The sequence below is a fragment of the Acomys minous genome (assembly GCF_964271855.1).
Source record: "Acomys minous genome assembly, chromosome: 13".
NCBI classification, from domain to species: domain Eukaryota; kingdom Metazoa; phylum Chordata; class Mammalia; order Rodentia; family Muridae; genus Acomys; species Acomys minous.
This window is the reverse complement of record NC_140495.1, coordinates 101,011,050-101,025,054: the sequence shown is the minus strand read 5'-3', so window position 1 is coordinate 101,025,054 and position 14,005 is coordinate 101,011,050. Positions and strand designations below refer to the sequence as shown.

The 14,005-nt window shown below is 39.6% G+C and overlaps 1 protein-coding gene across 1 annotated transcript in view; it reads right to left on the bottom strand.

Moving 5' to 3' along the window:
- Positions 1-14,005, bottom strand: part of PCDH15 (protocadherin related 15) — a gene marked incomplete at its 3' end in the record, with an annotated part of 1,334,501 nt that overhangs the window by 111,439 nt on the left and 1,209,057 nt on the right. The window contains exons 27-28 of the mRNA XM_084754693.1: positions 7,857-7,966; positions 5,448-5,588 (exon numbers count right to left, since the gene is read on the bottom strand). Coding sequence (XP_084610819.1) covers positions 5,448-5,588; positions 7,857-7,966 — 251 coding nt within the window. The remainder of the gene's footprint in view (positions 1-5,447; positions 5,589-7,856; positions 7,967-14,005) is intronic.

Here is a 14,005-nt window from a genome sequence, read left to right as displayed (position 1 = left end):
CTCAATCCTAATGAAATGGCCCTAGTCTTTCTATTCTCCAGATAGAAGCAAATAAACAGAAGAACAAGACAACAGATTCAAAAATAGCAATTATTTATATATTCAAAGACCTTACAATCTTTCTGCTGCATCAAAAAACACATCTTACCAGCAAGGACAGGTAAAAGAATGAAAAAAGGTATTCCAATAAAGCAAAGCAAAAAAAAAAAAAAAGCATAGATATTTTAATATCTAAAAAATATACTTTGTCACAATCATAAGGGAGGGGAGTAAGGGGGAAATGGGAGGGAGGGAGGGAGGAATGGGATGATACAAGGGATGGGATAACCATTGAGATGTAATAAGAATAAATTAATAAAATATGTTTAAAAAAATAAAGAAAAAATGTACTTTGAACCAAAACTAATCAGAAGACATAGAGAAGGACATTGCATTTTGTTAATTTTGGGAGAGGTAGCACTGTAGTTATAATTAAGATCTAAGTGCCTTTATTATGAACTGAAGTTCAAAAAAAAAATCAACTGTATCCATGGTGAAATTCTATAAACCTTGATGCCTGATTAGAACTGTGTGACCCTGGAGAGCTAGAATGCTGCATATCCAGAGCCAGATGGCCTTGCACTACTTTCAGTTCCCTCGAAAGCTATTTCTTCTCACTCCTGTGTCTGTCCTAACATCTCTTGGATCTTGTGAAACCATAGAATGTGTTATTGGGTCACTAGCTTCCCAGAGCTAACTGTGACACCATATAGCATCTGAGACCCATATCAGATATTTACCCACTTTGCTTTAAGATACCTGTGGGCAGTATCCGTTAGTGTAATTAGTAGATGCCCTAATTCATGAATTTCTTTGTCTTGTAACAAAAGAGTGTGTAATCACTGCCATATGGAATGTATCTTCCCAAACAACTTGAATTTATGTTTTGAGTCATGGTCACTAACTAAGTAAAAGAGTATTACTTATTCCCTTTGAGCTCAGAGTTGTTTTGCGTTGGTGTTATTCTTAAGAGATATACGAAGATATTTAAAGGCAGACTGGTGTGCTTCTGATGAATTTTAGAGCGATGAGATGGGAGGTAGTTGGAATTGTAGAAGAGGCTGTTACACATCTCAGTATTCTTTCACTGTGATGGTCTCATGTGGGGAGCCATGCTAAATTCAGCCATGTTAGAAATCTCATGCTTAGGCTGCGTGCTGTGACCTTTGAGTTGTTGACCTTTGTTGAAGGAGGTCTTGTGTTTAGGATATCTTTGGATTATTTATACTACTCAGCTATTAAAAACAAGGAATTCCCGAAATTTGTGGATAAATGGATTGAGCTAGAAATGATCATAATGAGTGAGTTAAGTCAGAAGCAGAAAGACTCAAATGGTATATATCTGCATATTAGCCCAAGGAGCATGTCCCACGAAAGCCTTCACTTACCAGGAAACTGAGACAGAGGGGAGGACATTCTATTGGGACTCTAGATGAGAGAAGCATGGGAGAATGGCAAAGTAGAAGGATCCAGAGGGTCCTAGAAACCTACAAGTAGAACATTATGATAGGCAGATTTGGGCCAAGGGGTCCCGCTCAAACTAAGGCACCAGCCAAGGACAATACAAGCGGTAAACTTTAAACCCCTACCAGGTTCTAGCCAATGGTCAGAACATTCTCCACAGTAGAGTGGAGAGTGGGGTATGACTTTCTCACATACTCTGGTGCCTCATATATGACCATGTCCCCTGAAGGGGGAGACCTGGTGGCACTCAGAGGAAGGACAGCAGGTTACCAAGAAGAGACTTGATACCCTATGAGCATATACAGGGGGAGGTAATCCCCCTCAGGAACAGTCATAGGGGAAGGCAATAAGGGGAAAATGGGAGGGAGGGAAGAATGGGAGGATACAAGGAATGGGATAACCATTGAGATATAACAAGAATAAATTAATTTAAAAAAGGGGAAAAAAACAAAAACAAAAAAACAAAAACAAAAAAAACAAAAAAAAATTTAAAAAAGAAAAAAGAAAAAAAAAAGAAAGAAATAGGGAAGTTCTTACAGGGAATTACTCAAAGAAATAGGGAAGATCTTACAGGGAACTACCCAGAGGATTAAGGAAGTTCTTACAGGGAGCTATTCAGAGGATTGTATTCTTGCCTGGGTGCTAGGGGAAGTGAGATTACCATAGAGCTTATGGGAACCTTGCTATATAAAGTCTCCTCACTTGCAATAAAGAGAGTCTTGATCAGGAATCTCCAGACTTGACTCAATTTTTCTCGCATCTCTGTCCCCCCATTTTCAGTCCCCACTCCCTCTTCCAGAGAACCCTGTTCGATTTGTCCCACAGGCTGGGACAGTCTCACAAGAGTTAGATATTGAATATGCCTGACCTTAACATTAAGCATTGAAAAACAGTAGCTCAAACTGCCTTATATTATAACATTGGATCTGTGAAACGAACTCCATAATTGCCTATTTTAATTTGCATTGAAAATTATTTTATGAACAATCACTTGATAAAGAAGTCACAATAAAGTACAACTTCAGTGAATTAGATTCTTGCTTTTATTACTATGATGTGCAGTAGAGTTAAAATCCATAGGGTAGCTAATTTTGTAGCCAAGTGAAATCTTTAGACAATTAATTAATTAACCTCAATTTACATAATGGGCTACTTATTTGCATAGCTAATGGACTAGGAATTGATCACAGGCCATTAACAGTTATTAATAAATGGAATGATGTTGGAAATGCGTGTGCCTTCATTTTGAACAGAAGGCAAAGGTTAGTCATGAAATGTTAATAGCAATATTCAAATAACTAGGCAGTGAACAAATGAACACATGCCTTTTTAGGCTTCATGTGTTTTTTGAGAAGTAATTCATGAGTTTGCCAGCAGGTCTCATCACTACAGACCCACCAGGGCACATGCAAGCATGCACCTGCTCACTGGATAAACTTCTATTACCTTACATTTATATTTGTGGTACAGCAAAGGAACTTACTTGTATGATTTTCATATAGAGAACTTACCATCTTTCTAATCTGAAAATCATAGATAGTTCATTGGAAATGCAAGGCCCTATACTCCGAACACGCAGTAAAAAATTCCTTTAAAAGCGATTTGTTTCAATAAAAAGCGATTGTTAGAATTTCCAATTAACTTTTCCATTTGTTGTGTTTACAAGTTTCTTTTAGACCATTTTATTTGTTTTAGCCAGCAAATTATATAATACTGTTCTTTTATAGTATTTTGTCTGTTTATCCAAATAAGTTTACAGTTGTAGAAATCTTCTGTCTTCCCCTAAAAATGTAAATGAGTACAGTTCACTGTGTTTTATTAGATTAATTTAATTCAGTGTGTGTGTGTGTGTGTGTGTGTGTGTGTGTGTGTGTGTGTGTGCATGTGTGGGTTTGTCATGGCAACAGGGAGTCTGAGGACAATTTGCAAACCTCGGATCCTAAGGATTGCCAATGGCCCTTCCCTGCTGAGCCACCTCACTGTCCCCAGTTTAATGATTTTAAAACCCTAACAAAGGGGCTGGAGGGACGGCTCAGTGGTTAAGAGCCCTTGCTGCTCTTTCAGGGGAGCCAGTTCCAGTTTCCAGTGCCTGCACTGTGGCTCACAGCCACCCAGTAGCTCCAGTCCCAGAGGATTTGGCACCTTCTGTGGCCTCCGTGCACATAGTGCCACACACATATACCAATACACGTATAATTTTGAAAAGTGTTTAAATGTTTATAGCCTGGGGGAAGTGGCTTACTATTTTGAAACAATTTAAATATACCAGTGAAGTATTATCTTTGAGGACAGTCTTATTCCTTTCATCTCAAATGTATTATGTGACTCAAATTTTCAAATGACTTGGCTGTGTCTTTAGCAGCAACTGCACAGACACCCACACCAGTTCGTTAAGTAGAGTTTATAGTAAGTAAAAGTCTTCTCTGTGACAGTGTCACTAGACTCACTGATGTAATGCACTTGCATGTCACATCTCTGAGCATTTTTCCTGCATTGGGCCCTTCCCGGCACCTGTCACTCTCTCTGAGGTTCCCATTTCCCTCCATCTCTTTTCCCCTTCCCTTTCTAGAGATGCTGTTTAACGTCATGCTCTACTATGATGCTGAAATATGATCTCAAGGTAAAAGGTGAGTGTTTTAGATCAGTGCTTCTCAACCTCCCTAACGCCACAGCCCTTTAACACGGCTCTTCGTGCTGTGGGGACCACCAACCAGAAAGTTATTTCCACTGCTGCTTCATGACTGTACTTTTGCTCCTGTTATGAACTGAAATGCAAATATATGATATGCAGGCTATCTTATGTGGAAGGGTTGTTCCGCCCCCCCCCCCCCCCACCCAGAGGGCTTGCACGCCACAGTTTGAGAAACATTGCTTCAAATGCTTTGTTGCACTTTTCTTTCTGCAGGCGCCTTTATTGTGTGATGTTAGGTGAAATGTGTTCTTATTGTAACCATCCAGATCTTAAACAGGACACACTGACTATAAAGGGCCCTATTGCCTTAGTGTGAAAAAAAAAAAAAGCATTTCATGCATGCATGGATTTATTGTAGTTCTGGTAACATCTTCCTTCCAGCATCTATGTCAATCCTTTCGACCAGCTGACTTTGACTTGTTTTTCCATGGGACTGAGGTTGCTCTGACAGGTCAAAGCAACATTTCAACATCACCAGTTCAGCTGCGTCACATCCTTTATGCAGTGATGGTCACTTCATAGCATTCCTGAAACTAACTTTTAAAAGTGGGACAGTCATATTTTCATCACATAGGAATGCATGGAGGTTAAATGGGAAGCTACATGGGAATTATAATTATTGGCACTCACTAATTTAGAAAAGATTATACTTTTATTTAATGCCCCCCTCTGCGCATGCGCTTGCACATGCGCACATAAGTACAAGTGCCTGTGCGCATGTGCATGTGTCAGGAATATGCATGCCTTTCTATGTATGCAGCAGTCAGAGGACAGTTTTCAGGAGTTGATTCTTATCTTCTACCATGAGGATCCTGGGATCAAGCTCAGGTCTAGTTCAAACTTGGTGCCAAGCAATTCCAATTATTGAGTCATTTCACCAGCCCAATAGTCCTTGATTTTAAAGTGCCTTTCCCTCTCTTCTCTCGTAGGCAATGTCTAGTAGCCAGCCATCCTTTGCAGTATGATTAGCCATGCACCCAGGGCATCAAAGGAGGATAAAAAATTCTATGGATCAACTTATGCAAGTGAAGTTATCAATAACAGTATTCCCTAATCATCCGTAAATACTATGTTATTGCCTCAACCATAGCTTTGCTATGCTGTCTGCTAAGAAGAAAGTCTATTCCTGTCTGGAAACTAAAGGGGTTCCTACAGTCTCAAGAGATAGCTCCACTTTTCACATATGTGTCTCATTCTCAAACCAGCCAAAACAGCACAGAATATTGTCATAGTCTTAATCAACGAAACTTACTTTTTGAAGGGACTCGGAGATTGGCAAGGACCACTTCCAGAGAGTCCGCTTGCACGCGAAGCACATAGCTGGTCCTTGTCTCATAATCCAGAGGTGAGTTCACGTAGATGACACCCGTGACATTGTTGATTCCAAACTTATCTGGAAGTCAACATACACCTCGTTAGTCTCTTCTCGTAGTAAGGAGACAGTCTCTTTAAAAGCTAAGGAAGATGCGTGAGGAGAAGCTAGGCCCCCCCCCCCCCGCAGCGATTGTAGCCCATGGACAGCTCATTCTCCTCGTCTGGGGCGGGTGAGCAGAGACTGCCTCTGACATGATGCCTCTGACATAAACTCTGGTGCCAGCGATTTGATCAGTGCCCCTTGGTGGGGCAGCCAGGCAGGCTCACAAAGGAATGGGAGGCTGGCTATCCTCATGAGACTTGATAGGTTGTGGTAAGAAGGCAAGGGAGGAGGCCTCTCCCCCCACCCCTCGTCAGAGGACTAGGGGAGGGGAATAGGGCGGAAGAGGGAGGGTAGGTATAGGAGGATCCAAGCAAGAGTGTAACAATTGGGATGTAATATGAATAAATGATAAATAAATAAATAAATCTGAAAAAAGTTGCTATGGTTTCAGTGGCTCTAGAGCATTAAAAACAATCATTAAGATTAAAAGGTGATTGGGTTCCAGCATTTGGAAATGCATTTCCATATTGGGATTGTCAACTACAAAGTGTTCCTTGAATGGAGAGTTGAGACTATGATTTTTGTTATATGTTATTTTGAGAGTCTGACGAGTTCAGGTATACATCATCCAATCTTGCAGATTTGGTACTTGCTTGAGAGCACTGAAGATCATATTTGTAATCTACCTTGTAGGTTACTTTTACAAAATGCTTTTTATTATTAAGTATTTTAAAATACTTTGCCCTTGCATATCTCTCTCTCTCTCTCTCTCTCTCTCTCTCTCTCTCTCTCTCTCTCTCTCTCTCTGTGTCTCTTAAAAAGCTTGTATGTGAGTATTTTAAATGGGAAGAAGGGCGGACTGTTTATCTGTATAGTATCCCACCACTCCCTTCCCCACACACATCCTCCCCTAACCCTCTTCTATAGTGATGGTTATGACCTGAAATGGTCTACAGGCATGCCTTCAGGTGTTGCTCATCTGTTGAAATGGCCTACAGGCATGCCTTCAGGTGTTGCTCATCTGTTGAAATGGTCTACAGGCATGCCTTCAGGTGTTGCTCATCTGTTGAAATGGTCTACAGGCATGCCTTCAGGTGTTGCTCATCTGTTGAAATGGTCTACAGGCATGCCTTCAGGTGTTGCTCATCTGTTGATGGACTGGCTAGCATATCTGTGTACTTTTTCTCTACATTCCTCGTAGCTGGAAGGGTCGTTTCCACATGACTGACATTCAGTATTTGCTGAATGAGAAAATGGATAACCTACACGGAACAGTCACTGTGGTTGGAGGCTGTTGATAAACACAGGCTTGTTGCGGTCTTCAAGGGCAAGGACAGGTGAGCGTTGGAACAGATTGAGGAGTTGCTGCTATTTTGGATTTGGAAGCAATGGGGAAAGGAGGCTCCTCATTGGGGGTGGGGGGAGGGAACAGGGGAGGTAAAGCAGTGGAAAAAAGCCAAAGAGGGCAAATAAGCAGGCAGTATGTGAGTGCTTCCTGAAGGAGCAGCCCACTCTAGTGACAGGTGGTCACGGAAACATTTCAGACAGGACTGTCCTTTCAGACTGCCAAGCAGCAGCCATGTTCACTTTTTAATTAAACACTCAAAATTAACTAATAAGTTAGACACTTATTAAACATTCTCAGCCACCCATAATATCCCAGTCTGCCTAGGGCCTCAGAGGAGACGAGAGCAGACAACAGTTGAAATGCAGAGGTAGAGAGTCCTACACTCCAGAAAATGACTGTCATTCTCAAAATGGCTGGAAGACAATACTCAGACTTCCTGTTGATTGATTTGGCTGTTTTGGAGCGTTGTATTACATCACCCAAATGTTTGTTAGCACTGATATGGCTAACACTTGGTGGCATTTACACTTAGGTATGATCCTAAAGGTTTCTCAAGCTTAGTCGACATGAGGTAAGGATTATGGTACACACAGGAGGGAGAGAAAGGTCTAGAAATTCATCTCTTGCAGCCAAAAGACCAATTCATTCATTTTGAAGAGGTGTCACAAAAATATCCCCAACAAAGGGAAGATAGATGCTTCTAGAATTGAATATAAACATAATTGGGGCACACAGTGTCTTCAGCTAACACAACTAGACGGCTACTCAAGCCATCAATTGCATTGAAGATGGTAAGAATTACCTTAGGATAGAGGAAATAATAGTTCCACCAAAAATCCACCGGATTCTACATTTGTTGGCTTTTAGAGAAAACATAGGCAAAATTCTATACCTACCTTCCTCATTTCCTGCCACAATGGAGTACACGATGCTCTGATTGATGGCGGCAGCAGAAATGACACCAACTACGGTCCCTCTGGCCGCAAGCTCGCTCACAGGAGGAGGTCTGCAGGATTAAAAAAAAGGTGTTCATTTCCTTTGTGCTTTCCTTCCTTCTTTCCTTCTTTCTCTCCCTTCCTTCCTATTTTAGTACAACATTTATTTTTTAATGATTTGTTTATTTTTAATTTATGTGCATTGGTGTTTTGCTGGTGTGTATGAGGGTGTGAGGGTGTCAGATCCCCTGGAACTGGAGCTACAGATAGCTGTGAGCTGTCATGTGGGTCCTGGGACTTGAACCTGGATTCTCTGGAAGAACTGCCAGTGCTCTGAATTGCCAAGACCTAAATTTTTAAAATGGTTTATTTATTTTTAATCTATGGAAGCATTTATTTTTAAAAGTGAAATTGGAGCTGGGCATGGTGGCACACACCTGTAGTCCCAGCTCTCGGGAGGCAGAGGCAGGCAGATCTCTGTGCGCTCAAGGCCAGCCTGGTCTACAAAGGGAGTCCAAGACAGGCAAGACTACACAGAGAAACCCTGTCTTGAAAAGCCACATGATGATGATGATGATGATGATGATGATGATGATGATGATAATTGTAAGCACATAGTGATCTACCTGACAAACAGTAATACTTTTTGTAAACTTTAGAACATATACTTCAGGTTTTGTAATTCCTGTAGTGTTCCACACAAATTATTTTACAGCAAGTTCATCATATTGGCTATGTTAATAGAATCCTACTTCCATAGTCATTGAAGCTATATGTTAAAAGTGACAATTCTATTTCTAACATTTAGAAGGTTTTGGCCAAGTGTGATTTGTATATGTGTACCAATTTAAAACTTGTTGTTTCCTTGAAATCAATGTTTCTTGATAAGGTGTGTTATCTTTGCTTTTCTTGCATAGTATGCATACATGTGTGTTTGAGTATTCATATGTACATGGGAGCATGCATGTGCATCTGAATATGAATGTTCATGTGTGTGTGTGAGTGCATGCATGTGCAGGTGTGTATGCATGTATGTATGAGTGTTTGTATGGGTATGTGTGTGTAGTATAAATACATGTGTGTATGAGTGTTCATGTGTGTGTGTGTGTGTGTGTGTGTGTGTGTGTGTGTGATGCATGCATGTGCAGGAGGGCATGCATGTGTGTGCACTTGAATGTGGAGTCCAGAGGTTGATCTTGATGTCAGATGCCTTCTTTTATCACTTTCCACTTTAATTTTCAATAAGCCTGGACAGATCCATTTGGGTAGACTAGTCAGAGAGCTCCAGGAACTCTGTTCTCCCTTCCTCCCCAGCACTGGGATTATGGGCATGCACTGCCACATCCAGCCATTACATGGTTGCCAAGGCTCCTATCTCATCGGCTTAAGACTAGTTTTCAAAGCTTGCTCCAAGATAATAAAAAAACAGAGAGGGAGGTAAAGGATTTCCCTATGCGTTCTGCTGCTACCAGGGCATAGTTTCCTCTACTCACAGAAGTGATGTCACCACCACTAACGGGCAGGCACTAATAAGCCATGGTCACCTCAATTCTGGTGTTCCATATCCTATGGTGCTGGGTAAATATTTAATTACACGTGTCACGTAATTTGCCTTCATGATCCAACTCTTCTTCCTCCAAAGTGATCTCTGACAGTCACTCATCTTCCCACTGTCTTGTCTGCTCAGATGGTCATTTTGTTGGACTCACATGCTGTGTTGCTCTTCAGACTGGCAGCTTTGTCTTAGCAATATGTACCTCCTGCTCCATGTCCTCATGCTTGGCACTTCCTTTCCTGTCATCCTGATGGTCTACGGTTTGTTTTCAGAAATAAAGACTCTCAGGTGTGTACATGCTTTGATCACTATGAATAAAGCCACTGTGAGTATTCACATTTAGGCTTTTGTGGGTCATATATAGTTAATTCATTTGGAAACATGATTTCTGGATCATGTGGTAAGAGCTGGTTTAATATTAAAGAAGTTATGGGATTTTTTTTTCTCACATTCCCTTCAGTGGGATGGTAGTCTTACTGCCTTGAATCCATGCCAACATTAGGAGTTTTGACCTAACAGCCATGGAGTGGTATTTATTTATCTTATAACATTTTAATGATAGTTTTGAATTTAATAATATAAATTATATCACACTGCATATATGTTTATGTGAATAATATTATTATGTGGTACTTTCAAGGAAATGCCATATTAAAAGTCCAGTGTTAGCAAACTATGTTCAGAACTGTGGAAGTTATTTAAATGAATACAATATTATCCTATTATATGCTATCCAGTGTCCTTTGGACTGAAGTAAGTAGATGGAACCAATTTACTAGCCCAGCTTGGTGAAATAAAATGGAGCTCTCATATTCTTGATTTAGCAGACGTAAGGACGTAGCCTCTGAATGGTTTCTAGGCCTTATATGCATTATATAGCACAAACTTGAGTTGTGACTCAGTAAGTGACTACACAAAAAATTCACATTTCCTTTCAGTTCACCTATTTCACTTACATTTAGAATTTATGCCCCCACTATTGTGCCTGTGCTTTATTTTCAAAGTCTCAGTTCTGTGGTCATAATACTGTTTACCATAACTGGACTATGTAAACAGAAACTTAACATACTCATGAATGCCACGTAGTTCAAGATTCACAAGTCAGCGCACCACCTAACCTCATGGTGTTTGACACTGTTAAACGCCAATGGCAATTGCGATGTTATGTGTCATTCATTTTGATATACAAAAACATCCTATTTCCATTTTTCCCACAACATGCCACTTGTTTTTCCATGTTTGTCTTCTTCATAGAAACCTTCATTTTCTCTCCATATTCTTAGGTATTCTACTATAGATTATATTGGGCAATTATGTCATGTTTTCTTGACATGTACATCAGATCATGAACTATAAATATAGTCTGGGCCATTGATATATAACCCTCAGTGAATAATTTTGTCCAACTGCTCATTTTTTATGCACAATTAACTGCTATGTAAATCTAAAAGGCTTTAAGACACACTTCAGTACTCAATGTTTGTCTCTGTGATTACCTCATATTCAGTAACTGGTATTGATAAAGAAAAAGGGCCATCTATATCATTTTGATAAACACTATAAAGTAGATATTTATTTAGTTTTAATTCACTTATGTAATTTACTCCCATCCATTTCCCACAATTCTCCTGTGTTTTGTGCAGGGTTGGCTCCATCACTAGCCATCTGTGTCTGGAGAGAGCTGCCCCACCAATAGGATGGATCAATAAACCTATCATCCTTCCATGGCCAACTGGGACATAACTCTGAACTCAGTATTTCTGTGTGGTACACCACAGGAAAGACCAATGGAAAGTTTATCCAGGAGATCCACTGTAAATATTAGAAAATAAAATGTTGAGTTTTTTTTTGCTGGAGTTTTAATAACAGAAATATGAGAGAAACGTTTCTGATAATATCAGCTCCAATGAAAACAGACCCTCTACATTTGAATTATATTATTAATGCATCTATGCTTGTTCTACTAAGCTCATTTCACTTATTGGAACAGTGAATCTTATAACTTCTTTATCTAGAATTTTATCAATTACCTCTATTAACTTTAATGTTGTTATATTAGAAAAAGAAACATGTACTAAGTAGATATTTCTTAAGTTAGACATTATTGAAACAATATATTCCATAAGCAACTAATTTAGATATTGTCACAGTATTGGGTCGGTGAAAGAGAAATACCCTGACTTTCAAATGACACTAATGCACCATTTAAACAAGAAGAACACACTTAAGCAAAGTTCTAAGGTTGTATTTAATCTTTGATTATAAACTTGTATTTAATCTCATGAAGGAAAAAAAAATGAAGACTACTTGTTTCAGTCCTATTGCTTAGTGAGTAACTGTGTAGAAATGAAACTGGACAGGATTAAAAGAGAAGTCCAGAGAAAGAGAGAGAGAGAGAGAGAGAGGGGGGGGGGCAGAGAGTCCTAACATGATTGTCAACTGCTTCCTCCTGCCAATCTTCCTCTTAAACATTCTTCTCCCTCATGCACCATTAATTCCTAGCCAGAATAACATGACAGTCCCTCAGAGATTGAGTGACATAGCTGGACATGTAACTCCAGGCAGTAGATAGTCTTGACTCCATCCTTTGATGGATAGTATGATGACATCAGCCTCTCAAGAGTGGTCCATATGGCAAGAAGTTGACGTTTACATCTTCAATGTAGCCAATAGATGCTATTAGCCACATTGCTCCTTGAGCTGAATGATACCAGCTCCCATGGGGAGTTCCTAATGTGACAAAAATCTGAAAGTGATGTTTAATAACCACCAGCTGGCAATGAACCTAAGCCCAGAGATCTAATACGTCCAAATCTTAACATGAATCCTTAAGCTTAGAAGTGTATCCAAGCTCAAAAGGTCACAGCGGGTTGATGTGAGCTTCCGAAGAGACTCTTTCCCTGGTTAATACTTGCCTGAAAACACTGTGAGAGATCATGAAACAGGCCATAGAGAGTCCGCCTCTGAGTACCAGATTGCTGATTCTTCCATATGACAAGCGTGTTGTCCTCACACTTTAACTTTGTTGTGATATGATTGTGCTGTGGTGGACACTCAAAGACTAGAACAGTGAGTTGTTCATTTATGATATCAGATTCAGGCTATTTTATTTTATAAGTTGGACGTATGAAAACATATCAGTCATACTTATGGGATGATTTTCAAAACTGCAATTTCTTTTGTAGAAGGTTATAGTTGGCACTTAGATTGAATTTCTATCTTGGTATGATATGAGGTAAGATGAGAGCTATGATTTCATTACCGATCTGTTTTGTGACCGGTACAAGGTATATGCATGTGAATCTTATAGCTGTAACAAGGGTCCTATCATTAATACTAGGATAATAATTTAACATGAGATGTTCATAGCTGCTTTATACATAATAGCCAGAACATGGAAACAGCCTAAGTGTCCCTCAGTAGAAGAATGGACTAAGAAACTGTGGTACATTTACTCTAATGAATACTACTCAGCTATTAAAAACAAGGAATTCCCGAAATTTGTGGACAAATGGATTGATCTAGAAATTATCATAATGAGTGAGTTCACCCAGAAGCAAAAAGAGGGACATGATATTCTCCACGTTGGGTGGAGAGTTGGGTGGACAGTGAGATCTGACTCTCACACGAACTCTGATGCCCCTTTTCTGACTATGTCCCCTGGATGGGGAGGCCTGGCGGCACTCAGAGGAGGGATAGCAAGTTACCAAGAAGAGACTCGATATCCTAAGAGCATATATAGGGGGAGGAGGTCTCCCTCAATCACAGACATAGGGGAGGGGAGAAGGGGAGAAGTGGGAGGGAGGGAAGAATAGGAGGAAACAGGGGAAGGGCTAACAATCAAGATGTAATATGAATACATTAATAAAAATATTTAAACTGAAAAAATAATTTAACATGAGAAAATACGCTATATTCATTTTTGCTATTCTAATCGAATAATCAGAATAGAAATAATACATGAAAAAAAACAGTGACATAATTTATAATGGAATTTACATCCTATTCATGTCAATAAAGCATTTAAACTTCTCCTTGGTAGTGAATGTGTAAAACTAATTTACTTCTAGACAAATATCAACTCATTAACCTTTGCCTTAATTGTTTTAGCAGCACACTTCTCTCTACCAGAACAAACACTGCTATAAAAATTCAATTTTCTTCGGCTAGAATTGAGTGGACCTCCATGATAAGTGAACATTAAATTAAACATGCTCAATTCTCTATTTATTGGCAGACAGACAGACCCATTTTATTATTGTTTTATGCTCTGGAAAATATCTGCCGTATTGTTTGATGAATTACATTCTCTCTCTGCAGTGAGATATAACTTGAATATGAAACACATTCACTACAATTAGTAGCAAGGGATTACCATGGGCACTGATACAGATTTGTAATCAGGTTGAATAAATTGGGCCTGCATCACCATGGAGACAGGCAGAGGTAACCCTGTAGATTGTGTATAACTGAGACATTGTAGTATTTTGACAAACGTCATGAATGCCAGCCCAGTGTGATAAATCCCAATTGATAAAAAGAAATTCATGGTTTT